Below are 27,785 nucleotides of genomic sequence, written 5' to 3' on the forward strand. Positions count from 1 at the left end.
GAATGCCTCTTTGAAAAGTAAATCTGACTATTAGACTAGCTGTGTCTGTTGTTTCTAACTTTGCTTTAGAAGAATAGTCAAGATGAGAGTTACCCAAAAGCTTCATCTCCTTTGGAACAAGTAAAAACAGATTCTCCGATTCTTGCTGAGCAAGTAAGGAATGTTTGTTTGATTTCAAAGTTTTCCAGTCAGGAGACTTCAGACAAAGGGGAGCTTCATCACAGCCACGTATGTATTATAATACTGGCTTTTAATTATGTAGTCATTTCCATGGTGATAATGCTAAAATTCTGTATTTACAGTTAGGAATCTGTTATGTCCAACATAAAGAATGTAAAAGGACAACCCTTGATAGAAAAGTAAAAGTGTATCCTTTCTCTTCTGAGAGAAGGGTTATGTCATATTTTTCTGCTAAGATAACCATGCTTTTCACTTTAAATTCTTTACCTTTGCTTTTTCAGGTTTCCCCAAGGTTATTGGTAATAGTTTGTGAGGGTGGCTTTTCTTTTTGGATGGGAGAGACTAAATTTAATGCTTGTGGAAGTGGTTATACCACTGATGGCTGTCTGTGGTACAGGCATGTTCTGGGTAGAGCTCAGTGCAGATCTTCACACAGATCTCAGACCTCTTTTATGTATACAGCCATGTAGTTAATATTTTGCTGTGGTGATGTGGTAGTCTGGATAATACTGAGTCATCAAGCCTTTTTTGGTAGAAGTCACATTAGGGGTCACCAACAATAGCGATTCAGAATAATTTCATGTGATCTCTTTGTTTTTATAGAACGTGACAGAATGCATACCAAGCGTAACTCCAACACCCTCACCAGTCTTCTCTGAGGTGCATTTACCTCCAACAGTGCCTTCTGTACCAGCCATTGTGCCAGCTTGGCCAAGTGAGCCAACAACCTATGGACCAGCAGGTTAGAAGAAATATTAACATAAATCAGAAACTACTAACCCTGAAAAATTCTTTAACTGCCTTGCTAAATTGAAGATGCCTCCAGGAGACACTGTTTCATATAACTTCACATTCCAAAGGCAGTCATTTATAGGAATATAGTTTCTCACTGCTGAAAGCTAGTGAGAGTTCTAGTAGATCTTTGATTGCCCATATGTATAGTTTGCTTTACTCCCTACATGAAGGTGGAAGAGGGATGTGTACTCAACTCTCTGCTTTTCTCCTGAGTGGGATAGCATTGAGGTTTGAGGGGGCGTATTCTGAGGATCTGCTTAAGGTAGATCACGTTGTCAGCATGTTGAAACTTGGTATGTGTCTGTGCTCTGTGTCCCGTGTAATAAGCTCCTTGATTCACTGAGGACTCAGCTTGGGTCTGGCATGTCTGGAACTAATGAGATCCATTTGGACCTGAGCTGTAAAGCCAGTATGAAGGTTTTTCTGTGCTGTGCGTATCTTCTGATACATGGAATTGGCTTAGATTCAATATTGCTCATTAGATGAGGTGCTGTATTTTCTTTCCCACTGTTGTGTTTCTGTACAAGAACTAGCTTTCAAATCAGCATACTATGTTTACATGATACAGTAATAATCCTGTTGTACTTGACTGCATCTGTGACAGAAGCTGCGTAGCCCATAATCTGAGCTCAGATTCAGAGTTGACTGTAAATGACTAGTCAGAATGAGAACTGCTGAGATTCACATATAAGTTTCAGTTCCCTCCCTTATTTTCCCCTTCATATTTCCTTCTGCTGTTCATAATTTTAAAAATAAATATGGGAAGGGTTTAGCTATTTCTGGAAAGCTTAACTGTTTCACTCTTTCTGAAAACTATTCTCTGCATTTAGCCAACTCTTCATTTGTTTGTAACTTCCCGACTCAAGAACTTCCTTCTATGTCTTCCTGAATACCTTTTTTTTTTTTTTTTTATTCTGTCTTTTGAAACTTGCTTTCCCACTGTAATTTTCTTTTGTGATTGTATATAGTTGAGATATATATATGTGTGTGTGTGTGTATATATATGTGTTTTTTTCCTTTAGGTATTCCAGCCCAAATACCTGCTTCTTCATTGATGCCAGCCCCAGCAACAGGACCTGACTCTATTGTATCACAGGCTCAGGTAACATCTGCTCCAGTTGCTGGAGTTCCCGTGTCGCTACAAGCAGTTAACCAGCCTTTAATGCCTTTGCCTCAGACTCTGAATCCTTACCAGGATCCGCTATACCCTGGATTCCCTTTCAGTGAAAAGGGAGAAAGAGCCGTTGCACCCTCTTACTCCCTGTGCAATACTGGGGAAGACTTACCTAAAGGTGAGAAGGTAGAAGGAGGTCTGGATTTTATACCATTTTTCCTAATAGGTTTTCTCTTCTTAAAGTGTAGATAAAGACCACTTCTTTGGTCTTGTTGTTAGTCTGTGTCAAAAGATTTAATTGTTGTCATGCCGTGATTTAAGGCATGGGAGGGACTATCGAATAGAGTTGTAACTCTTTGGTTTGCGTTGCTAACATTGCTGTTATTTTAAGTGGTTACTCCTGGAAGTCTGATATGGTTATTTTGTGGTCCTTAGCTTGACCCACCATAACTTGAGGTTTTGAGAATGTAAAGGATTTTCTTTGGAGAACTGCTTCCTTTTACAGTAACAGGTTTTTTCTTGTAATCAAAAGCTTGGAAGTTGTTGAGCATTTCCTTACTGGTCTGGGAAAATAAAGGTTTTGGCATACTACAAATATGGGATATGCCCATAAAGAACATCTCATGTCTGACTGCACGGTGGTGTTTGTTTACTGAACTGTTTCTTTAAAAAAATAGAAGTTCAGTTCCACAAGCTGTTAAAACTGAAATAACACTGCAGTTGTGTTCTAGCTATCTTACTGTGGCAAAAAAAACCACTAAATCAATCAGACATGCAAGCAGCAACTTAATACCAGGGTTTCTCTGCTTTATGCAGGGACTAATTTTTGGATCAGATGAAGTGTAATATTTTAGATCTTCACAGATCTTCTTCTGTTTTTTTTTCCTAGATAAGAATATTCTTAGATTTTTCTTCAATCTTGGTGTGAAGGTAACTTTTCCAACTTACTTATGTTTTTGTGTTTGTTATACCATAAAGTTTGCTTGTATTTGGTAGTAGAGTACAGAAGTTTGGTTACTGCAGCTGTACATTTCAAGTTAATCTTTAAATTTGAAATACTTTATTATTTTGTCTCCTATTAACTGGGATCCCAACAATGGTCCACATTGCAGTTCAAGTCAACAGAAATAAATTTTATCTCAACAGTGATAGTGAGAACTATTGGCTTCCAGCTGTGGCTATACAGTCAACAGATTGTGCTTTACAGTACAAATACCTACTATGGCTTTCCCTGTGGACACTCCCTTAAGTAACCTGCATGTGTGTCCTTTCTGCTCAGGTTAAGGACAACAGTAGTTTACTTCTAACCTTCTAAGTAACTAGAATAGCGGTTGACGTGTGTTATGTGGTGCAAATCTGTATGTGTGGTTGGGGAAGAGGCTCATGCAAAAAGGCAACATTTTCCATTTCTTGGTAAGGACTAGTTTGCTTAGTTTCTCCCTTCTGCACATAAAAATGGTTTTTTGGTTTTTTTTTTTTTTTTACCTTCTCTTACTCCTTCTGTCAGGCAAACGACTTTGGAGAGAGCTCTCAGGCTTATTCCGCATGACTTTGGCCATAAGTAATGATTTTCTGTGTGCCTAATACAAGTCTCTTAATAGAAAATCTGTAAGTCATTAGCAAGTGTCACTGCAATATATGTAAACAGTGTTTGTTTCATAAGCCTGCATATATTTGGGACTCTCCTTACTGGTACTTTATATTATTTCGGATATAGTCTCATTTTGGTGCTGAAGCACCATCTACTGGTCAAAGTACCATGTCCTAGTAGTTGTGCTCCTCAGCTGGTGACCAAATACTGTGGTAGACCTGGGAACTCAGGAGGCTTCAGAGTGAACTGATTAGTTTGCGTTGAGAGGAGCTCTGAGGAGGCTTCTCAGGATGGTTTGCTCCAGGGACTGTTCCTACAGATGACACAGACCAGGTTTAGCCAGATTTTGGGCTGCCTGCTACCTACTCCAATGTTTTCTTAGACAGCCTTGTGCCTCCAGCAGCCTTGCATGGTGTTCTGTATGGCCTGAAATATGTATGTTTGGCACATTGTATTATAAAAACATCCTACGATGTTGCTCTTGGGCCAGTTGGTATGTACCATAGTACAAACACAAAGTCTGTGTTTATAAACTCTTAACTCTGAGCGGTGTAAATGTAAGCCACTGCATGCTAGTTAGTTAACATGGGAGTTGAGGAAAAGGAAGGGGGTTGCCACCTGAGGTGGGTGACTTCGGTCTTGTGAACGTAGCTCATGCTCACGAACAGCATGGAAGAGGTTGCTGCTGAAAATGGTGTGTGTCCATTGTGTGACTCCCACCAGTAGCTGGAAAGTGTGCTGTAAATTCTCATGAAACCTATCCCCCTACTTTATGAAAGGGCTTCTAAGAAAGCTGATCTGTGGGTTGTGTGTATAAATATGGATTTCAATCTTTACGAATTGTCCTTGGGGAAATGATCTAACTTCAGGTCTCAGCTTAGTCTTTTTTTTTTGAAGTGGAAATATGTGCGTGGTGTGACTTCTTGTTTTGATTTTAGAATTTTGAAAAGTGAGCTAGTAGGGCAAATTGCTGATTAATAATTGTGATTCTGGAAAATGAGTTTGAAATGTGTCTTCAAATGCATAGCTAAAGCTTGGCGTAATAGCATCATGTGTTTAAATTAAGTATATAGAAATTGTTACCAAGTTTTCTTGCTGGTCATAACTGGTGCCCATTGCAACTGCATTTGAAAGGAAAACAAAAAATGAGAACATCATCCTGGAGTCCTAGATATTCAGAATTGAGGGCAATCACTGTAAATGAAATTAACCTTTACTTCCTGTAATCAGCTGTTTCAAAATGGTAAATGACCTCTGTGCTATTATGTCTGTCTGAACATTCAAAAGACCAAATACTTTTTTTTTTTTTTTTATTCCCCCCTGTCTTGCAGGCATACAGTTGTCCCATGTGGGCACCCCATTCTTACCTGTACCCCCTGCACCAGGCCTATTTAGCTGCTTGTAGAATGTACCCAAATGTGTCCCTTCCTGTGTATCCGCACAACCCCTGGTTCCAGGAGGCTCTGCCGGCTCAGAATGAGAACGAAGCTGCACGAACAAACAGGCACTTTCCTGTGCAGAGTGAGGCCAGATCCAATGGTCAAATTCCACAGGTTGATAGTCGATCTCCATCACTGCCTCTGATTATCCCTACGGCTCAGGTGTCAGAAGGTCAAGGACAGGTCTGTGTAGAATCGGAGAATCCGGTGCAAGCTCTTCATGCAAACTATGAGGAGTCCCTGAGAGGGAAAAACATGTTCCCACAGCCACCCTTTGGACACAATCACTTTCTAGGAGCTGTTCCAATAGCCCCTCCTTTCTTTCCTCACTTCTGGTATGGGTACCCCGTTCAGGGTTTCATTGAAAATTCAGTATCAAGACCCAATGTTGTCATGTCACCTGAGGACAAAGAGGCAACAGCTGGCACCTCTGCCAACATGTACGTGGCTAAAGAATGCAGCCCTCCGGTTCCTGTAGTAAACTGTGTGGAACAGCTTCAGAAGCCTCGCAGCAGCAGCGGCTCGAATGCCGTACCATTCCCTGTGGCTGGTGCAAGCAGTGAATGCAGCGCCCCAAAAGAAACTTCAGCTAGGGCACCTCTGTTGGAGCAGACTTGTCCTTCGGCTTCTCCTGCTAAGCAAAAAACAGCTGGGCAGAAAAATCGTTCTCCACAAAGACAGGGGACTGAGAGGCAGACGGTGGTGCCCAACACTCCACCGCTGTTGGCAGAACCACTGAAAAATGAACTGAAAAATAGCATCCCTGGTCGTAAGGAGAAGACTGATAAAGGTAGAGATTCCAAGGGTGCTGGTCATCTGCAGACAGAAAGCAGGGCACAGAGAACGAGGGAAGAGAGCTCCGAAGACGAGAGTGAAGTTTCCGATATGCTGAGAAGTGGCAGATCCAAGCAGTTTTATAACCAGACCTACGGAGGAGGCAGGCGGCCTAGACTGGAGTGGGGTTATTCCAGTAGGGGAGGATACCAGTTCCAAAGAAACGAGGAAGGCTGGAAAGGCCCACCCAGCAGAAGCAGAGATGACGGCTACCAGTATCAGCGAAACTTTAGAGGGAGGCCCTATAGGAACGACAGGAGAAGGGCAACACTGGGAGATAATCAGAGGGGGCATCAAGCATAGAATGAATGGATAATTGAAAATTTTAAAATGCAAAAAGTAATTTGAAGTAGCAGTTCATAAAATGAAAGATTAAGATTTTAAAGTTCAAGGATATGTTTAACTTTCGGTGAGTAAAGACTACGAGGACATGAACCATGAACTCCCACCATGTGGTTTTTGAGGTATTATAGAGTTTGTGTGGCTTAGTGTTTTTTTTCCTCAATGTCAAATTAGAAAAAAACAATATAGGTTTAGTGTTTGATAACTTTTTTTTTTCCCCACAAAAGGTTTGAGTTTGTGATAGAAGATGGATACGTACTAGAGTGACAAATTATAGCATTTGACGTGATCTAGATTTTAAAATTGACAGTAACATTGCACCAAATATAAATGTCTATTTTATCATACAATGCCTTAGTTCTGAACTGAGCTAAAGGAATTCTCAGCCTACTGCACTGTTGTCTTTGATATGCTTCCAACCCAAAGGCCTTTCATCTCAAAAAAAAAAAACAACTGTCAAACTTGAATGTTTCTCTTCAGTGCGTTACACGTATGGCAGCCAGCTAACCCTGTGTCTTAGGTATGTTGTATATAGTTCTTTTCATATTCATAGGGTATATTTTTGAATTTTAAAAAGCATTTATTTGTTGAAATCAAAATCGAGACAAGCAGTCAAGAATAGCTGTGTTTGAATTGGTAAGAATGGCTGTTTCCACCAAGAAATTCTTAATGCTGGTGTGACTAGAATGGTGCCTATGCCAACTGAATAATTACAAAGACAATAAAAATGTAGATGCTATGCATTTCCAAAATAATTCTGCATCTGTTATAATAGCAGAAGTTTTTTTAATGCCACTTTAACACTAATGCACTGACAAATCCTAGATATTTTGTGAGGAGAGATGCATAAAGTACGTTACCTTTTTTAAGTTTGTATGATTGAGCTACTGTTCAGTATTCTTTTGTTGTTGCACTGTTGATGCAAATTTGTGGTTTTGCATGTACAACTCCTTGCTGGAACTACTTTTAAAAGCAAGATGAAGAGTCTTGGTGTGCTCTGCTCTTCCATACGAGTCAGAAGAAAGTGGCTTCTGCCTTATATTTTTACACTGTGTCAGAATTCTGATGCTGTTTCTTCTGACCCTGATGGTGATCTCTGCAGTGTTCCTGTTGCCTTTGCAGTTTGGATGGTCAGTTGTCCAGACTCGGAGAGTGCAGTGTGCACAGTATTCACTCAGCTCTGTTGCTCTGTAAAATTAACTGTTGTGTGTATTTTTATCTCTCTGTATATACTAGTGTAGGTGATGGTACCCTTTTCATTCACGTCTGAGATTGTACACCCTTGATCAGGAAACTTGAGCGATAGTTATGCGATAGAGAATTTGTTTTCAGATGCATGCCATGTATAAAAGCCTACTTAAAATAAATGTTTGTCTTTTCACTTTCTTTCTGAATTATTTACATATTTGGAACTGTTGCAGTGACATTCAACGTATGGTTTTGTTCTGGTAGAGCCACTTGCAGACAGTAGCAGAACTATAAACAATTACTTAATACGTAGGCAAGCTGCAAACTAAAAGGGGATGTAAACTGGTGTCCTGGTTTCATTGGGATTTGGTTTCAGTTTGTGGCTAGCCATGGTGATCAGGGCCATTAGCAGTTAAATCCAGGGCAGCTGACCCAGGCTGGCCCACAGGTGTATTCTACATCATTAACATCAAGTTCACTATAAAAGAGAGGGTTTGCTGGGGAGAGGTGGGGCTCTTTTTGCTCTCCTCTCCTTTTCTCCCTATTGTGATTCCTCTAAGAACTTGCCAGTGCTCTGTAGATAAGTATAGCTTTGTCTCTTGTGTTGTCATTTATATTGATTTCTTTATTTCATTAAATCTGTTTAACCTATAAATCTCCCTCCTTTTCCCAATTTCCTTCCTTGTTTGAGAAAGGGACATTGGGTGAGAGAAAAACTGTTTATTGTTTAGCCCTGGGTGCAGGCTAAACGAGGACAACTGGATTTCTAGTTCTTATTCAAAATGGTAGTGGTAGGGGCTGTGCTGTGGGGTTTTTGGTTTTTTTTTTGTCTAAATAGTTTTCCATTCTGAAATGTATTCAGGATTTTGGAAGAGGCAGTCTTCAGTTTTTCAGGTTGGAAACTAAGCAAGGACTGAGGGATTTAACAGTTGATACCATTGCAGTTCTCTGTTTACCTCTACTACTTCCAAAGGCTTAGAAGGGGCTTCTTGTCATCCTTCCTGGGAGGCTCTAAAAATGTATCTCCAGTTGTAGCCCACATCTGTCCAGCTGTCACTGAAATAATCATTCAGTACTCGAGCAGGCATGCAAGCATGAGCTTTGTTGCAAGAACAAAGGCAGTACCTTAGGAAACGATGGAAACCATAGGCATGGCAGTAAGGGGTAGGGCTGTGCTTTTAGAATTCTAAAAATAGACTTAAAAGTATTAAAGCTGGGCCTATGCTCCACCTTGCCACTCTAGGACAGTTAAGGACTGAAATGCGTAGTATTTTCTTTACCTTCACTGTTGATTTAAATACAGTTTGCTCTGTTTTTGCTGAAAGACTTGTAGGTTGATTGGCCAAACCTCCTGCCTGGGGCAAGATGTTTTAGGTTGCAGGATCCCACTGCTTAGCAGGGGACTATATGCAATATTTAGTGTATAATGAACTGAGATTATACAGCTTCAGGTATTTGCTAAACCACATCTTTACCTTATCCTAATTAGGACCGATTAAGAGAAGGTGCAGAACTCAAGCCCAAAGGGATTTGTACTCATCTACCTGACTTAACTATAAGTTTCAGTTCACTTTTCAAAGCTTTTGTCTAACCACGTGGTGGTGGTGCTGTAAGGCTGTATTCATTACCTGTTCTTCTTCATGGTGAACCTCTGCTGGCATAATATAGATGGATTTCCATTGTCAGACATAGCGAGGTAGAGTGTATGTAACACCCGATACTGCCAAGGTTGTAAAATAGCCAAGTTAGTAACACACATAATGGCTCAAAAAAACCCCAAACCCTACAAGCCACTGCCTTCTGTAACTTATGAGGCAAAAATGTAAATAAAGAACAAAGCTGTGTTTTGTTTTATCCCTCCTAACATTTTTCACATGCCAATGAAGGCAGAACAGACAATTGTTCCCTTCCTTTTAAGATATATAGCTGAAAGTTACTTTTGCACTTCTGAAAAACTTACGTAGGCAATTACATAGAAACCCTTAAATACAGGCCCTGTGTCTCCCTGAAGGACCTCACTTTAGCTGGAAATTGATTTTTGACAAGCTATTTTTTATTTACCTTCATTTTTACCTATAGTAAGGATCAAAGCTTTTGCTTTAGGTGAAAGTAATTCTTGCATCTTAACCTTGTAAAAAACCTTAGTCTTTCCCTGGAAGGATGGTGGGTGCCAGCACTTACAGGCGGAGGAATGAGTTGGAAAGTACAGCCATTGACCTTTCTTCATGATGTAGGTTTAAGTTACAGAAGATTGAAAGGATTTTAGTATTTTCTTTAAGACTTTATTTAACTGATTATTCTCCTGTATCTAGACCTGAGAAGATGCACGGGGACAGATGATTAAAAAAGGTCTAGGTATCTTCCTTTGTACTCCATCTTTTGTGTTCTTTTCTAGAGTATGAGAAAAGGTGCGTGGGACAACATCATATAAATATACACATTTTTAAATTAGTAATTCAAGAATTTTTGCACTGTGTCACAGAAGAGCTGTAAGTTAGGAGGGTATTTATTTATGAAACCCTCATCCAGAGAGATTCAACCTTTTTAAAATAGTTGTTTCTGTAGCTTCACATTCTTGGTTACGCCTCCCTCATACAGAAAACGGCTTCAAAGATTTTTAAAATGAGGAAGTGCAGTCAGTACTTGGTACAGGAGTAGGATATATTGAATTGAAAACTTCCCTTAAATTTTTGAGAAATCAGGAGACTCATTTGCACAATTTCAAGGTGGTCTATTTTGAAATTCTTACACTGAAAACAGGGCTGTGTCACCAAAATATAGAAAGTGGCAGTTTTACTCGGACTAGGATTTACACTGCTATTGGTCTCGGATGTTACACACAGCAAGAGATTTTAAGCTCCAAAAGATTAAGTGTTCTAAAACCTGATTGAGCCTTCTCATCCACAAATGTTTACATTCCAATATGCATTTCTATATGCCAGTTACAAAGATGCTCAGATTCAATATTTAGTCATCCAGGAAAAAGTAGTTTCCACTCTTCTTTTGTTCCACATCCTTGGGAAGAGAAAAAAGGTGAATGTTAGAGAAGTAGTCTTTGGCAGACTTGAACATAGCTGAAGTAAGACACTTATCTAAACTCCTTTCTACTTTCCTTATTACTCTCACTACTCCTTTCACGTGCTGTTTTCCAGCACAGCAAAACTACCAGGTTAATCTTCATTTTGTTCCTTATTTTAAAACCTGTCTTTATATTAAACAGTCATGGCTTCTTTCCTGTAAAGTTGCTTCTCTCTTACCTTGATTGAATTGAGTTTGTTTATTCTTGGTCTGTAATTGTTGGGGTCTCTTCTAAAAGTGATTTCAAGTTGAGATAAAAACTTATTCATTCCAGCCAGAAGAGTCTGTGGACTGTTAAGAGAGAAGAACATTCCAGCTGAATTTTCAGAAGTTCTATACTATGCAGATTACAGGCAGCTTTGATCTCCATCCTGAGCTCATTCAGGTCTGGTAACATACATGTGCTCTGTAGTTGACGTACCAGGGTCTGCTACAGCATTGTCAGTCAAATCATGTCTCGGACAAGAACTTGTAACTACTGCTCTCAGCAGTAACTCAGCACGGCACGACCAGTCTTCAGCCTGTTACCTCTGCAATTCTTTTTACTTTATATCCACATGTGTGTGTGCTGGCACACTTAGTTATTTACATTCAAAGAAAAACACAGTTGCACCATGAGCAAGATGTAACAAAGATTGTAACATATACTGATGCTGATAAACGGTTAGGTGATCCTGATTTTTTAAATCCAAAAAAGTGTGTTCTTAGAAGGAATACCACCAAAACCAGGCTAGCAGTGCATTGGTGTTTACTTCATCTGGCTTGTGTTAAGTACTTGGTAATTACACTGTTTAAAACCCTGGTTTCTAATAAGGCTGCTCCTCAAAAAGTTTGTAATTTACATTAAATTATTTACAGGAACAAAAGCAGACATATCAAAAGGGAGAGCGTTGAAGAGTAAAACCCATAGATAGTGTACATTACGTGCTGCTGTCAAGACTTGCACTTTACAAGATCTGCTTACAGGTACCCTTAGCACACTGCTTGCTTTTAAAACATTTGAAAGTTACTTTCCTAAGCGTAGTTTACAATTGGTCCTTTTTTTCATTCCTTACAATTGATGCCACTTATTTGTTCTCCTCTGACTGTAATTTGATTGGTGTGCTTAAGGCTAGTTTACACCAGGAGCTGGTCTAGTTTTTGAGGGCTTGGTTACATTCTCCAACTATGCCCCTACTCTGTGTGTCTAGGCAGCCTTTAAGTGTGGGTCAATCCCATTTTCTTTTCCTTGCTTCAGAAGAAAAGCCAGAACTCTCAGGACACCCTTGGATCACTTTAAATGCAGCTTAAATTTCCACAGGCAGGGATGCTTCACCTCCTTAGTTTTGTTGATGCTTCTGATAAACAATTTATTTCTACATTGTTCTCCTTTATCTTGTTTACTAATCCAAACAAGTCTCTTACCTGTTTGCAAGTGTGTTTTTGGAAGGAATACCATCAAAAACAATCACACGATCAGCAAGATATGTAGCCATGATAAAATCATGTTCTACCACAAAAGCTGTTTTTTTAGCATGGAGAATGAAACTGAAATAGAAATAAAAAAAAAAAAAGAGCACTGAATGTAAATTTATTGTAGAAGTACAGAAAATTTCAGTACTTTTTCCCCATCATGTATACTTTACCGTTTAATGACTCTAGCAGCCATTAGACGTTGTTCAGAGTCCAAATATGCTGAAGGTTCGTCAATTAGGTAGACATCTGCAGGTTTACCAAGACAAAGAGCTAATGCAACGCGCTGCAACTCGCCACCAGACAATGTTTGAACCTATTGGGGCCAGGGGGAATAAGGCCGTGTTTAGTTCAGGTACAGGTAGAGAATTAAAGAAGAAAAGTGAGGATGTTGTCTCAGGCAATGAATACCTCCTGGTCAATGATGTTTTCTATTTGAAGAGGTTTCATTACATCAGTGACAAACTGGGGGTGTGTATAGGCATCTCTGATCTTCTCATGCAGTAGCTGACGGACACTTCCCTATTAAAAGAAAAGTGTTGCCACTCAGTTTTATGCACCACACCACAAGAAAACAAGAAGAAATAGAATTAATAGAGCTTTTTCTTCCAGGTGTAAAGGAATTCTACCTGTGTACTACAAATATGCTTTTTATAGCAAACGCAATACTTAATAAATAAGGCTTAAACGTACTGTAGATTTAGGACTGATCTTCTGTGGTTTGTAGCTGACATTTAGAACTGGGACCTCACCTAGAAAAAGATAAAATTTGTAATGAAAACAAGAGCATTTCTAGGATCTTCAAAATAGGTTTCAACTATTAAGCACTACCTCCTTCATCAGGCGTAAGTCTTCCTGCAAGCATTCGGATAAACGTAGTTTTGCCAGTTCCTAAAATAAAAAGCAAGTTACATTACTTCAGATTTTTATATTACTTCAGACTTTTTAGTAACTTAGACCTTAAGTCACTGACACAAAAAAAAAGAAAGACTTAATGAAGAATACATTTTAAAATTAGACTGCTTTGAGAATTCCTATATTCGCTTCCAGCAAGCAGCATTTGCTATGACTTGCTTTTCCAAATGGGAGCGGCACCTAAAGCCACAATAGTCTAGGACTTGTGGCTAAGCTCACCAGGTCAATCATCATCCTGCCAATCTGAGTTCTTAAAATGGGGTAACAGACAAACACAATGACATCACGAACATTCAGTAACTTCAAATTCCCGCTATTTAGGGAGCAAGCTCATGGTGGGATGTCTTCACTAGGAAACAAGCAGTTCAACCTGACTCAAAACCAGTCATTTTGAAGCCTGGCTCCCAGACTGAAAAAGGGCTTTAGGAGGATATTTAGGGCTGTAGAAGCAGTTTCCAACAAGAATTGTACTTACCATTTTCCCCTAACATCACCATAATTTCCGAATCGGTGAATTCTCCAGCTACTATGGATAGTTCAAATTCTCCCATCTTTTTTTTCATTCCTGGATATTTGTACATACACATCTTTTTAACCTCTTCTTCATTAGCTGTCTCAGCCACTTTAAATACCAGAGATGCGTCCCGAAACCTTAGATTTTCAGTTGGAACATAGCCATCTAAGAAAATGTTTATGCCTGTGAAGCGAGGAAGAAAAGATCATTAAAAAGGTCTACAACAAAGCAAGACAAGATGAATTTCATTTCTTGGCTGTAAATTCCAATCAGGTAAGGAGAACACTGGATTTTAAATGGCATGCTAAAAGAGGCAACAAAACCTCCTATTTGAAAGTCTGTACATTATGCAAATTGAATGAAGAAAAATCTTACGCAAATTACAGAAAGGCTATAGAAGCTCTTCCTGAACACCTTGTATTAGTAATGTGTGTAGGGTTTAAAGAACCTACTGCTGTTGGACCCATTCTCACAAAAACAGTTATTACTGACTCTCAGTGCTATGAGTGTGGTCAATTCAGTTGAACACTATGTACCTCTGTGCCGTGCAAACTGTCTCCTGCCCTTTCTCTACTATTTATAGGGTCTTTTGTGTAACTAACTCCACTGTTTACAAAACACCTGCAAGTATCAAAATCATGTCCACAGCAAGAGACAAAGGGCATTTCATAATTAAGACTTTTGGGCTGAGTTATAAATTTAGCATCATGTAAAACAGAAATTCTGCACAAAAACCAGTAGTTTTTTAGTTACTGAACTGTAACAGGAACAAGACATGTTCACATAATAGACACCTAGCATTTTGGTACCTTTTTTTGATTCCATAGAATTTTTTTGGTATGTTTAAAAAGAGAAATATGGCAAAAATTACCTTCTCTTACGCTGAAAGGCATAGTAACAACACCGTAAGCACTTGGCACACCGTACAGGCAGCAGATAAAGTCAGAGAGATAATCTAACACACTTAGATCATGCTCTACAACAATAATGTACCTGAAAAATAGAGCCAGAGAGATACTTTTATACTTCAATAAAAAACATTTTTCTTTCTTTCTTACTCTAGCCTTGTGTAAGCAAAAGCTATCAATGTGATTTTCATTTAATATGGTTTCTTAGCTTTATACTAAAGACAGAGTTCAAATCTCTGATAAACATCTTTTTAAAACTGTCCAGTAAACAGACACTGGGAATGACAAGTTGAAAGTCCATCTTCAGTGTAAACTGGCAGCTTCTTTATGTACAGTAAGTGGAAGGATATTGATTGACTGGAGGAAAAAACACTTAGCACATTTTAAGAAAAAAAAAAAAATCTTTGTGAGAAGGGGATGGAACAGCAATATTCAGGTGAAAAATAACCACCTATATTTTCACATCCTTATTACAAAATTTACCCCAATGCTGAAATAGTACAGAAACTATAAGAAATAAGTTTCCAAAATGCAAAGGAATAGAATATTACTGACTTAGGTTATTTTAAACATCTACTAGTGTACCATACTGAGAAGTTCGCACTTCTAGGAAGATGGACTGGATGTTTCTTCCCTCTGTAAACAGTCACCTATTATGACAGTCTAGCAAAAGATTTAAAGTTTGTGTTTACCTGTCAGGGTTTATTAGGGATCGAATAGTAATGGCAGCCTTCAAGCGCTGCTTGACATCTAGGTAGCTCGAAGGTTCATCAAACATGAAGCTAGCCCCAAAAGAAAGAATGAACTCTTAGTGAATGCCAGCTTTCTACATATTCAAACCTAATACTAACATCTCAACCATTAATGACACAGAAATAAAAAATTATCATTATTTATATTAAGACAAAAAAAATGAGAATTATGTATTGACACCTGCCTTGAATCTCTGGTGACTGTCACGTGAAATTGTTAAATTGTTTGAGGTAAGTATTGCTTTGCCAAAAGCTCTGACAAAGTTATCAAATGTAATGAGAAATCAGCCATCAGTTAGGAATCCCATGCACTCAGTTCTGATTCAGCTTAAATTTAACATGAACTGCAAAGTGCAAAAATACTTTAGGAGACTGGAAGAAGGACATCTTCCAAAAGAGAAAAACGAAACAACAAAACAAACAAGAAAACCCACCCAAAACCCACACCAACAAAAAAAAAAAAAAGGAACCCAAACAAAAAAAAAACCACTAAAAAACCCACACTAAAAAAAAAAAATATCAAAACAAAACAACCGAAACACCATAACTCTTCTGATCTTGCTTTCTTGGTCTCAAGGAGTCAGGAAACAGCACAGAATAGACAGTAATTTCCTGTCTCCAAGATGGGAGAAAAGGGACACAGGTTCCCAGAGGTGGGAAGCATCTGCCTGTTTCTTATCAGAGCGGCTGAGGGAGGTACGCTGTCAAACGGGATACATTTATGTGGGATTAGGGAAAGGTTATGAAGTTGCGATGCTGAAATTTAACACTGGCCTCTGAAATTAGCTATTTCCAGTCAGATGAATTAAAGTATAAAAAACCCAGAGATTATATATGGACAAAATGTGGATCTCAGCTGCCGAGTTGATAAAAATTTTTTTTAAATCCTTTTGTTTAAGTATTTCAAACAAAAGTATTATTTCTTACTTTTAATACAATAATACAAAAGTATTATTACAATAAATGTAAATTAGAGGACCATATTCTGAGATTATTAGAAGCAATGTGTAACAGAAATAAACATACATATCAGCCTTCTGAATGCAAACAACTGCACAAGCAAATCTCTGAAGTTCTCCTCCTGAAAGGTCCTCAACATTTCTTTCTTTCAGATGGGTTAAGTCTGCAAATAAGTGGTTAATTTTAGATATGTTATAACCAACATGACAGTTCATATTTTTATTACATACACAAACATGTATAATTATGGCAGACATCCTACACAGAGGAAAAGACCAGAAGTAAAATAGGTGTCTGGCTTACATAGAAGCATCATAATGCTATTTGTAAGTCACAGCAAGTTATGGCTTCTCTGCAGCGTTAGCTGATTAATGTGTGTGGCTGCTTCTTATCATGCAGAAGGATTACGTTTCTATTTGGTTTTCCACAGTATATTTGGTAAAGACTTCCAGCCACAAAAAGAAACTATACCAGTTTTAAAAGTGTTTCTTGTTAGACCTGGCTGAAGAGTTCTGATTTTCAGGAAAATCAAGTTGCCCAAATGTTACAGCAAACGGGTGAAGCCAGTATTTTCTTACCAGCTTTATGAACAGCTAATTCTGAGAATATACTGTTGAGTGGGACTCGAAGACCATGTTCCTGGTGGCACAATGCAGCCCCACCTTTACGACCCTGATCTAATCAAAAAGAACCTTGTTAACTTAGCAACACCTAAATTAAATAACCGCTGAATTCAAAACACCTATAAAAGCTACCAGGGCTGGACTATACAAATGTTCTTCTTATTAATTGCATTATTCTCAGAAGTCAGTATTATTCCCACTATAATTAGCTACATACAGGTTTTTTGGGGGAAGAAAAAAGTTTTTTTGTCCTTGAATAATATTTTCTATATGCAATGCTTCTCACAAGAGGGGATGCTAAGATTTTGCCACAGTTGTAAGCAAGCAAGAGCAGCAGATGGTAACTGGAATTTTTCCAGATGTAAAAAGAAACACTTTCTACCATGAAATAGAAACTGCGTTAGATTCTGTTAGCTAGCATGTATCAATTAGTTTGCTTTTGCCACTAGAAAGTCTTATTTGCATTGGTTCAGATACGCTTACAGCAAGCCCTAGGCTTTACACTAAAGCATCCTTACTTTTCTCTCTTTTTTTTTTTTTTAAGTGGTATAATTTAAATCTACTATCACCTTAGTAGTAACTTCTTCAGTAAATATGAATTTCTCAAATGCTTTGAAGTTTGAATCTACAAAATTACTTACCAAGCTGCTGACATACAACAGTTTGTGTCTTAGTTTCATCCTTCCTATCCAGAATTGATCCCACTGTTCCCTGCATGATACATAAAAAAACCCCCACAACATTGTTTCAACATGAAAAATTTCAGACAGTAGTGGATTTTTGACATTGAATTATGCTGCTAAATAACATCTTTATACACAAGAGAAGTATTACAGGAGAAGCTCCCAGCTTTCTACTAGCTCATGAAATTTCTCACCTTTGCAGCTTTAGGGATCTGGTCCACGTACTGAGGTTTAATGATAGCTTTCAGGTCATCTTCCAGGATCTTGGTAAAATAATTTTGTAATTCAGATCCTCGGAAATAAGTCAAAATTTCCTGCCAGTCGGGTGGATCCTGTGACAAAATTAAAGCCTGTGTTTACTTATACCATTCTAAAAACATTTTAAAAAACCTGCTTTTAAAATTCTGATCAATACAGCAAATAGAATATGCTTGCAAGATTTAAAAAAAAAAAACAAAACCTGGATAAAAGCTGGTTACCAAACTGTTATGTTGCCCCTGCAAAGTTTCCATTAAAAAAAAATAGAAAAATTATAAAATTGCAAAATGGAGGGCAGAAATTCAGATTTTTTTTTTTCCACATGTCACTAGCCCTTTCAAAAAAAGGCATTTTAAATCTGCACTTAGGACATCCAAAACTGTTCTTAGTTAAGAAGCTGCAAGTGAAACCATTTCATGGGGAAAATGACAGCATGGATTAGTATAACTGCACTCATGAGTTATCTGATCCAGCTAATCTAATGGAAAAGGGTTGGACTGATAAAATCAACTTGCACAAAAGATGCAATAGAATTTGGTTATTTTCTCTGCTTCTAGCAAACATTTCCAAGGAAACAGAAGGAGAAGACAAAGGAAAAATGACCAAAAAAAAAAAAAAAAAAAAAGGAACTGTTCAGAACAATCATCCAGGGAAAAGTCCCAACTCATACAGTTTTACACAGCGCACTACTCTGCATGGTGCTGAGCTAATTATATTGATGGCAAACAGTATGGAAACAGAGCGACACAGCCATATTTCCAGACCAAGCAAATACACAGAGAAAATGCTTCGTAAGTTTTAGAGCAGAAGCAACATGGAAGATTCAATTCATACCACGTGTTTCTGTGGTCATAATGATTTGGCTCTTCACAGGAAAGTCTGATTTTGGAAGCATGGTAATTCAACTAAGTACACATTCAGAAAGTCAAAAGTTTTGCTATTTCTGCAATACTACCACCTGAAACAACACAAAATAATATAAACCAAACTTGAAAGAGAATGGAAAATGTAGCTGGGAAATAATTATTTTTTTGCAGTTATAAGTGGCAGCCATGAAATGAATAATTCATTAAAACGTTACTCTTTCAGGTAAAGAACCTGATGAAGAAAGTTTGAACACACTTGTTCCTACAAGTCCTTCTTGAAGGACAAAAGTGAGCATCAGAATTCAACTGTCACGACATAATTTGAAGGTGAGAAGGTGATAACCAAAATACTGCCTGATAAGAGTCAGAATAGATATTATTTATGTCTTTTCTCTATTAAGATTCACTCTGTGGAGTAGTGCTAGGTAAACAAAGCCCTGTAAATTACTTTGCTTGCTGGCTGCACAGCTTGACTTAGTGTAAACACATACGAAAATGGATTATGATCTCCCATGAAGACCAGCAGATTACAGGTGGTTCCATGTCTGGTTATCAAAAAATACTATCAAAATTTCTATCTATGTAGCAACATGAAGAAGCTAAGGATTTTCAGAACTCAGTATTGAAGTGTACAGTGGGAAATATCTTCAACAACAACTTATGATAACAACGTATTTTATAAGAGATCATTTTCAAAAGAAACAAAGATAAAAAAGCCTAAGAGATCATAAGGATACATCGTAAGTGCTCATAGACACTAGAGCTGGTCAGGTAAAAGCAATGTTGCACTTAGAAGAAGCTCCAAAACTTGAGCTACCTGAATCCCTTGATGGCGAACAGGTAAATTGTGCAGGGAAAAAAAGCTGACATTTTTAAAGACTGGTATTAGAAAAACCCGTAAGTGTGACTTAAAGACAGAAACCTACCTCTGATATTTATCTTTAGTGAGTTACAATTATAATTAGTATCCTTATCTTTCTTGAAGATATACAGAATTTGCAAAAAAGCCTTTGTTAGCAACATCCTTCTACTGTTGTTTCTGTGCGGAGTAGCTCACTGGCTGCTAATAGGGAAAGCGCCAACGGCCTCGCAAATTCTATCATGTTCACAGATATGAAAATTCACTGAAAAAATATAACCACAGCTATCTCTAATGCCAGCTCTATTTTATCGCTGATACATACATCGTATTTTCCAAGATTTGGCTTCTGTTTTCCTGCTAAAATTTTCAAGGCAGTTGATTTTCCAATACCATTGGTTCCAACCAATCCCAGTACTTCACCTGGACGAGGGATAGGCAACCTGTACACAACATCGATAACTTTGGATTATATTAATGCCATCAGACACCAGCATTTGGTGGTAAATGTTACAACCTGTTTTCAGACTTTCCGATTATTTCAGCTTGCTTTGTTAACTTGCCAATACATAATTCAAATTATATCAATATTCCTTAAAAACAGAAGATCATATGGAAGATTTAAGAGCAGTCTGTTCTTTAAGCAGGCGCTCTATAAAATGAGCACTAGCATTTTATCTCATTATAATACTTTTTAATAAGAAAAAAGTAATTAACATTCAAAAAGGAAGCTACTGAGGTAATAACCAAGAACACCTTGATGTGCACTATGTTTAGACTAGCAAAAACTTGAATTTCTTGTCTCTTTTACAACCATTTACAATAAAATACCTGTGAAGTTTGAAGGCATTGGCACAGTATCTATGCGTTGTTTCTTTCTCCAGGTTGCTAGGTAAGTTAACAATTGACAAGGCTCCAAAAGGACATTTCTGTAATTGAAAGAAATTTATAGATGACTAGTGCACACAATTTATTAACAAAATGCTATGTTCTCTACCGCACCTAGTTGTGCATTTAAATATTTTTAAAAGAACTTTTACCAAATTACTTCACTTTCATTTACATAGTCAACTTTCCAAAGACATTCTATACCACATTTTTCAAATTAAACAGTTAGCAATTTAGACTGTCAGTCTACAACACAAATAAGGCACACATATATTCTCTAGCTCTTTTACAAAAACATCTTTCTACTGCTAGGTGTCTATAGCCACAAACAAACAAAACCAAACAAAATCAAAGCCACGAACAAGAAGTTACAACCCACACCCTGCAACCCAACCAGTTCAGTGAACTGAGACAGTGCTTCACTTTCTATAAACAATAACAGTTAACAAGATCTGATTATTCAGGGAAACAAAATTGCTTTTTGAAGTTACAGTATGCACTACTAAATATAATAGCAGAATAAGGAAATGTTATCACTTTAAATACAGCAGCCTAACTTTTACCTTGATGCAAATACCACAACCGATACAAAGTGTTTCTGAGATCCATGCTATTTTGCTCTGTGACGTGACTTCTATGCAAAGTTTTCCTGGTGAAAAAGAACAAGAATAACTCAAAAAAGTTTCTGACGAATCAGAATTCTTGCCAGTACTACTAAATTCCACAGAAGAACATGTAACTGATTAACATTCTCTGAAGCTTCAGATCATCCAAAGACCTGAAATGTGGCATTATTACTATGAACTGTTCATGCTTTCAGTGATACTTCTAAAGACTTTAGATGAAACGAAGCACAAATGATAAACAAAAAACTAGCAATTATAAAAAAATAGTTCCTTCTAGCAGAACATTATTTAAATGATATATAAAACATATATCTCAAATTCCTTAAATACTTTGTTAAATTACATCTCTTACCCATTCGAACCACAGGACAACTCTTCTTGCATTCTTGACGGCATTTCTTTGGCTTACACTTGTCATGGTTGACAATAGCAATTCTTGTTAATTTGTCTGCCATGATGCGCAATTTAGGGTTAAACACATACACCAATTATGAGGAGGAGTAGAGGGAGTCTTCCAGATCTTAAGGGGAAAAAAAAAAAGAAAAGAAAAGAAAAAAATCCAAAAGAGAACCTAATTACTGACAGCACACAGAAGAACATACAGATCTGAAGTTATTACTAGCAGTGTTCAGAGATGAAAAAAACAAAATGATTTGGTTTTTTCCCCCTTCTAAGCAAGATGGCAAACAGGGCAAAGTCTCAGACACAAGTAGTAAGGGTACTGATGTGTAAATAACTGTGCAGATCTTTAATATCAGCTTTCCATTCCATTACTATTTCTCCACTGTAAAATAAAACTGTGATTATATCTGCGAATGTATTTGTTTCCAAGAAAAGCACGTCATAGTAAGAACAGCAGAATCTATAGCGCTGCAAATTTCAGTTTCACAAGCTGCCTTGTGTAAAGTAACATTGCTTATGCTACAGTGGCTGCTAAAGTCAAATTGTGACTACAACTATTTTACCCCAAGAATCTGATTATAATATTCATTTTGCAAACTGTATGCCAATATTCTATAGTAAATTATTACACTAATTAAAATACTGTAAAATTTAAACCAGTTTTCAAAGTGAAACTTTGTAGTTGCATATAGAAAAATAATCCAGGCAATGTGAACAGACATACATGATGATGTTTGATTCTTTTATCTTGAGTTTCATTAGTATTTGAATAACTACACTTACATTCTGCATTTCCTAATATGGTATCAATGACTATTCCAATAAAAATAAACAAGATTCTTTATAAAATTATTTTTAGAAGAGAAAGGTCTTGGAGTACTAGATGATTAAATATTCCTGAACTCACAAATAAATGCATTCAAAGAAGTGAAATTACTACTTGTATTCCTCTAGATAACCGTCTCTTTCCTTGCTTAGATATTTGTAAAGCACATTGACAAGCACTGGACTGTACTGGGAATTTATGTCAACAATTGTAGCAGAAGGGAGGGAAGGACAAAAAATTTTAGTCTTGATAGATAAAAAAGGTGGAATGTACTGTAAAGTGCATTTATATATCCTTTACCATTTTCGCACATAGTACTGAGAATAACAATAATGATGACTTTATCTTCCTATGAGCAACACACACCTAAGGACAACTTCCTCCACTCGCTCCTGCTCCAGAACAAGGACAACAGAACTATGAAGCTCTTGGAAGTTTACAAGATATTACAGATGACAAACAGATTTTTTTAGGTCTAAAGAAAGGCCAGAAATAAAGTACAAAGCATTTCCAGTGCAACACCACTAAATGAAGGAGGGCAGCCCTACAGATGATGCCAATTCAAAATCGTTTCAATTCAACACAGTATGTACCAGTAGTTCAAAGACATAACTGGGAAAGAGTCTTGAAATACTTCAGGTTTCCACATAGTCCGCACGTGCGCTCCCTTCCAAGAAAAGGATTCCAACATTTCTTATTAAAGAAAGTATTTTCTGTTGGATGTCCAGTTCATCTTTGTTCCATCAAGCTAAAGTATCCTGCAGTGGTTCAGAGACTATTTACTACATACGGCTATTATGTGAAGAAAGGTTGTGACTTTCAATCTCCTGAAAGAAGCAAGAATAAAAAAGATGTACGGCACATTTATTATGTTGAACTCCATCCTTCCCTAAACCCACCTGTGAACTTCAGTTGGAAGGAATCCTACAGATACTACTGTAATATGAAAGAAAGGAAGAGGCTGGCATCTAACAGGGAGCAAAGGTCAGAAATGAAGATGTTATTGTATCTTTAAATCCATTATTACCATAGTAATGAATATTTTAAGTGGTTCCTTTTAAAAGTGGTAGTCTTATTCCTCTTTTCAATTTCCAAAGTATTTTAAAATTAATGTCTAACGATATTCTTCATCAGACATAAATGAATGTAATTATTAGTCATGCTGCCAACCTTCTTGTCACAGTTTCCACTTCTAATAATTATTTTTTTCCTTTAATCTTTTAACATTTCCTAAGCCAAAAAGTCCTAATAACATAGTTGATGTTTCAAATAAATGACTGAATATTTCAAAAAAATTTTAAAAGTGATTTTACAGTTCTGTATCATCAGACCAGATTAACAAAGTAGGGCTGAACATTGCAATTATGTCCACAGACCAGGCCAACAGGTATGGAATAATGGGTTTGCAATTCTCACTTTAATACATTTTTCTTACATAAGAAAAAAAGAAGCTGAAAGTCTTATTCATAAAACTATAAGGACGTTTGAGTCAGGGTAATTTTCTAGGAGACACATACTGGATTTTGTCAGCGCGGCAAATAAAGATACATTCCTTGGGAATATATTCCAGCGCTTTTCATAAAAGTCCTGTAGTTTGCAGTGCACAGAGTATTTGGGGGTGAATCACTCACTCTTTGGTTTCCCAAGGGAAGTGCCTAATCGGGGTCAGCCCTTTCTCCAACAATGCCTGTGTGGCTGAGCAGCCCAAGCAGACAGACCACGCTGTCTTCCAGGCAGGGCTCTCCCTGCTAGTCATCTTAGCTCTAACTACCATGTAAATTATTTCTATGGGTTACAAAAGCAAGCTCTAGAAGACAAAGCAGCCATACTTCAGGAGCTTGCCTCCCCTATCCAACCTCCCAAACTCCTGTTCGAGGCCACCGCCTGAGCAGTACAGATAGCAGGCCAGAAAAACTCTCCCCTCAGCCACGCGCCCTTCCAGCCTGGTGTTTAGCTTAAAGCACCAAACCAGGAGAACTCGATGGGGGTTGCTCTAAAAGACCAAGTCAAATATGCCTTGAAACAATTCATTTTTGCCACCTACCTCAGCAAGCTGCCCACCCTGTCTTGGTGGGATAATCAGACTAAAGTTTACACTACTACCCATTGCTGAATCAGACCGTGGGCAGTAAGTACTAAAACAGCCTCAGAATTTTTTTTCTTTTTCTTCTGACTTACTTATATGGGAAATGCCCATCTGTGGTGAAGTTTTGAAGGGGCCACAGAAGTACAGCAAGCACTTCTAAAGTACTTGGTGGGGGGGAACAGAACTAATGAAGCAGTACGGAGACATACACTCGTGCCTCTCTGCTCCCATCTACATGATGGAAGTGTCAGTTGATCGAGAACTCTCCAGTGGTCTTAAACCATTTTCAGAAAAAATAATTGTGACTTCTATCACTTCTGCAATATTTCCGGGACTGCCCTGATGCCTGTGGTGATAACTGTCCACAGGAGAAAATAGTAATTTCTACTTAGAACTGACAGTTTAGTGCAAATTAAACAACACTGTCCAAAACCAGACTGAACTCAAGTTACATATTTATATGCAGCCTCTTCGGTGGCATTTAACGTAACATACCCAATAGGAGCATCTGATTTCAAGGTGCAGAATGCAGAACTCTCAATACACTGAACAGAATTCAGCATCACATACAATATGCATACGCCACAATACAGCATACCTGTAATTGTTAAGTATAGTCAGCAGTTTAAGGGCAGGAGAAACTGGTATTCAGAAGCATTTAAGTTCATGTCTGTATTTCTCCTTTCCAAATCAAGAAGAACAGAACAAAAAACAAAGTATGAAAATATTAATTTGTTACTAAATGCAAGAGTAAAGTGTTATTTTGAACTAGTGAATTATGATAGAGTGACAACAGAAAATCTTTCCAGAACCATGGACTGACGAGACAGGTGAAAGAATGAGAGGAATAACAACTGCTAGCAAAAAAAAAAAAAAGTTTCTAAAAACCTTGACGGTATCATTTATTGAAGTCAAAAGCTGACTATTAATTCCAATTATGGCTCTTAATACGAACACTAAAACACAGCTAGAAATAAGACACAAAACATGTTATCACAAGCATTTAAAGTCAGCATTCTTAGGCTGACACAGCTGCTGGTCTCTCTGATACACTAGGAGAAATTAAAAAAAAAAAGTGATGTAAGCAGACCTTGCTACCTGTCACAAAAGGCAACAGTAATGTACAATCTGTAGAACAAATCTAATGTACTTGCATTAAGAATATTTCTTTCTTTCACAGGTATTAGAATTATATTAGAATTTACTAAGTCAAGTCAATTATGACCAAGAAGGATTTTTAATTGCATTGAATTATTCAGACTTAAACAAACATTAAAAAAAAAAAAGTAACTGAAGACTGAAACACAACCCGAGACAACTCAATTAAATGACATGAAGGCAAGATCCGTGTTCAGAATTGAACCATACTTTAGTTACTTTGCAGAAAAACAGTTAACATTTTATTAAATGACATTGCATCAGAACTCAAAGATAAACACTGTGGAAAGAAGTGAGGATGAGCAGCATTTGCACTTTCTCTGAAAATAATTAACTTCAAGAATTATCTCTCAATCCATTGCTAATGGACTATATCCATTAGCATATCCATTATCCATATATGTCACTCCATAACAAGAAAGTTAAGAACTAGAATACCCAAAGAAAATTTAAACGAAAGACAACAGATTTTCAAACTGCATATGGGAGATCACTGCATTTGTAAGTGTCAAAGCAGAAATAATAGTAAATGCTACAAGAACAAAATCTACTAAGAATTAAGAACTAGTCAATGCTTTAGGTTTTGACATTTGTTTTAGAAACTGAGGCAATGTACAAAAAGAAGTTTAAACAAGCCTCAAATCTCCCTACAGTGTTTAACTCATTATATTACTCATAAGGCACAACATGAATATGAAAATAAATGCAATGTTAACATGAAAAGCATATGGTCAAATATACTGACGCAGCATAATGAGTGGGTGTGTTTAGCTGGTGTAGAACAGTATTAATTATCATTCAATCTTTAATACTTCCTTTTAAGATGAAGTGAAATGCACGAGAATACAACCCATAAATTACCAATCTACCACATGAAAACTACAGAAGTATTTCATGACCACTTGTTTAGGGCTAGCGTTTAGGAAACCATAGCACAGAAACTTAAATTAGAACTTGAAAACTGTCACAGAAACTTGCGGGTGAAATAACGAAGCGCATTCCAGAGAGGAAATACCACCACCACGGTCCTAGAGAAAAGCCCTGCCGAGTTTTTGTTTTGTTTTTACACATACCTTGTAAAAACCAGCCTTACTGTATCACCTTAGCAAACCTGCAAGAAGGCTTGATCTCCTCACAACACAAGCACGCACATGGATATGAACTTTCCCCAAAATAAGGCACAGTATGGTGGTTTTTCCTCCAGAAGAGGAAGGTCCTGCTTGCACAGGAGAAAAATACCGGCTTTCCCTTCCCCGGCCCGCACGACGCGAGGGGCCGGCGCAGGGTCCCCACACGCCGGCCATTCCTGCGGCCGAGCCCAGCAGCACACGGAAACGTTTTCTCTTCTCCCCGCCGCTGCCGCACGGCACGGGACGGCTGATAAAAAAGCGAAGCACCGGTAGACGCTCGCCAGAGCCGAGGAACCGCATGTGCGGGCAGCGGCAGCCAGAGAAGGGCCGGCCTCCCGCCCCACACGGGCCCATCTTTCAGCCCGGGCCGTGCCCACGCCGGGAGCGAGTCCCCGATTCAATGGAGCGGCCCGGCTCCCTTTGAGGCAAACGGACTTTAGGGCGGCTCGGCGCCGCCGCGCACCGGTCCACCCGCCGGGCCAGGCCGGGAGCAGCCCGCCCTGAGGCCCCGGCGAGGGGCGGTCGGCCGGCCCCGCTCCCGTGGTAGGTGGGGGCGAGCCCCAGGCCGCGGCGCCGCGGGAGGAGGCCGCCCCCCGGGCCGAGCCCGGCAGTGGGGCAGGGCCGGAAGCAGGGGAATCCGGCGGCGGCTCCCGGCAGGGAGAGGGGGTCCCTTCCCTACCCCCTCTTCCCGTGCGAGAACGCCGCTATCCCCCCACCCGCCCCGTCGGAGGCCGCTTACCGGGAAATAGGGGGAGAGAGCGAGGCGACCCCGCTCCCCGGCCGGGCCGCAGCGGGGAACCGCGTCCCCTGTCCCGCGGGCCGGCACGCAACGTGCTCCCGCCGCCGCCACCCGGCCAAGATGGCCGCCGCCCCCGCAGGGAGGGGCCTGGGTGCGCACCATAGAGGAGAGGGGAAGGAAGGGAGGCTCACCATAGAGAAACGGCGGCCGGTCAGGGAGAGAGCGGCGCCTCCCACCACGGGGACGCTGGGGACGCGACGATTGGTGACGCCATCTCCGGGTGACGCCGCCGGAGGGGCGCGTTACACGCGAGGTGTGTCCGCTGTCCCGGCTCCCCGCCCTCATCCCGGGGCGCTCTGTGAGAGGGAACCAGGCCGTTACGGCCCACACCGGCTCGGCACTGAGGGGACCCTCCGGGGCGACGAGCCCCGCCCCTGGGCCCCCAGCGCGCGCCAGGCTCCGCCTCTCCCCACCGGCTGCCCGCGGCCACCTGCGGGCGGGCTCCGCCCCCTTCCCCCCTTGCGCCCCGCCCCCCGCCGTTCTCATTTAAACCGCGCTCGCGCGGCGTACTGGGCTCTG

General features: G+C 39.1%; 2 protein-coding genes across 9 annotated transcripts in view; one reads left to right on the plus strand and one right to left on the minus strand.

The window, feature by feature from the left end:
- OTUD4 (OTU deubiquitinase 4) overlaps nt 1-7,676 on the plus strand; it is a 35,637-nt gene extending 27,961 nt beyond the window's left edge. For 3 of the 6 annotated variants that reach the window (XM_068404081.1, XM_068404082.1, XM_068404086.1), the window contains 5 exons: nt 70-228; nt 784-922; nt 1,998-2,267; nt 2,979-3,019; nt 5,012-7,676. In XM_068404081.1, the coding sequence (XP_068260182.1) occupies nt 70-228; nt 784-922; nt 1,998-2,267; nt 2,979-3,019; nt 5,012-6,256 (1,854 nt within the window). In that variant the 3' untranslated portion in view covers nt 6,257-7,676. Of the gene's footprint in view, nt 1-69; nt 229-783; nt 923-1,997; nt 2,268-2,978; nt 3,020-5,011 lie in introns of those variants that run through there. The other 3 variants (XM_068404083.1, XM_068404085.1, XM_068404087.1) reach the window with 3 other exon arrangements.
- Nucleotides 7,677-9,971: 2,295 nt separating this feature from the next.
- Nucleotides 9,972-27,639, minus strand: ABCE1 (ATP binding cassette subfamily E member 1). 3 transcript variants are annotated; one of them, XM_068404091.1, is made up of 19 exons: nt 27,207-27,334; nt 22,707-22,920; nt 21,218-21,385; nt 20,803-20,888; nt 20,183-20,280; nt 19,677-19,794; nt 17,563-17,700; nt 17,327-17,396; nt 16,129-16,225; nt 15,043-15,132; nt 14,314-14,435; nt 13,404-13,625; nt 12,845-12,904; nt 12,707-12,765; nt 12,425-12,535; nt 12,187-12,329; nt 11,966-12,088; nt 10,741-10,852; nt 9,972-10,498 (listed from the first exon to the last, which is right to left on the minus strand). In XM_068404091.1, exons 3-19 carry the CDS (start codon nt 21,318-21,320, stop codon nt 10,451-10,453), a joined length of 1,800 nt encoding a protein of 599 aa, XP_068260192.1. In that variant the 5' UTR covers nt 21,321-21,385; nt 22,707-22,920; nt 27,207-27,334; the 3' UTR covers nt 9,972-10,450. The 3 variants fall into 3 exon arrangements, with proteins under 3 accessions (XP_068260192.1, XP_068260191.1, XP_068260190.1); XM_068404090.1 differs by lacking the exons at nt 22,707-22,920; nt 27,207-27,334 and adding an exon at nt 27,398-27,639; XM_068404089.1 differs by lacking the exon at nt 22,707-22,920.
- Between the last annotated feature and the right edge of the window lie 146 nt (nt 27,640-27,785).

This window comes from Nyctibius grandis, chromosome 6 (assembly GCF_013368605.1).
Source record: "Nyctibius grandis isolate bNycGra1 chromosome 6, bNycGra1.pri, whole genome shotgun sequence".
NCBI lineage: Eukaryota > Metazoa > Chordata > Aves > Nyctibiiformes > Nyctibiidae > Nyctibius > Nyctibius grandis.

Bases quoted from the DNA above. Each gene is read 5' to 3' on its own strand.
- ABCE1 (XM_068404090.1), bottom strand. From the start codon at position 21,320: ATGGCAGACAAATTAACAAGAATTGCTATTGTCAACCATGACAAGTGT. The intron at 15,133-16,128 runs GTATGTTTATTT...TTTTGGGGCTAG, and splicing joins TGCATTCAGAAGGCTGATAT to CTTCATGTTTGATGAACCTT. The intron at 12,536-12,706 runs GTACGTTTAAGC...TTCTTTTAATAG, and splicing joins AGATCAGTCCTAAATCTACA to GGAAGTGTCCGTCAGCTACT.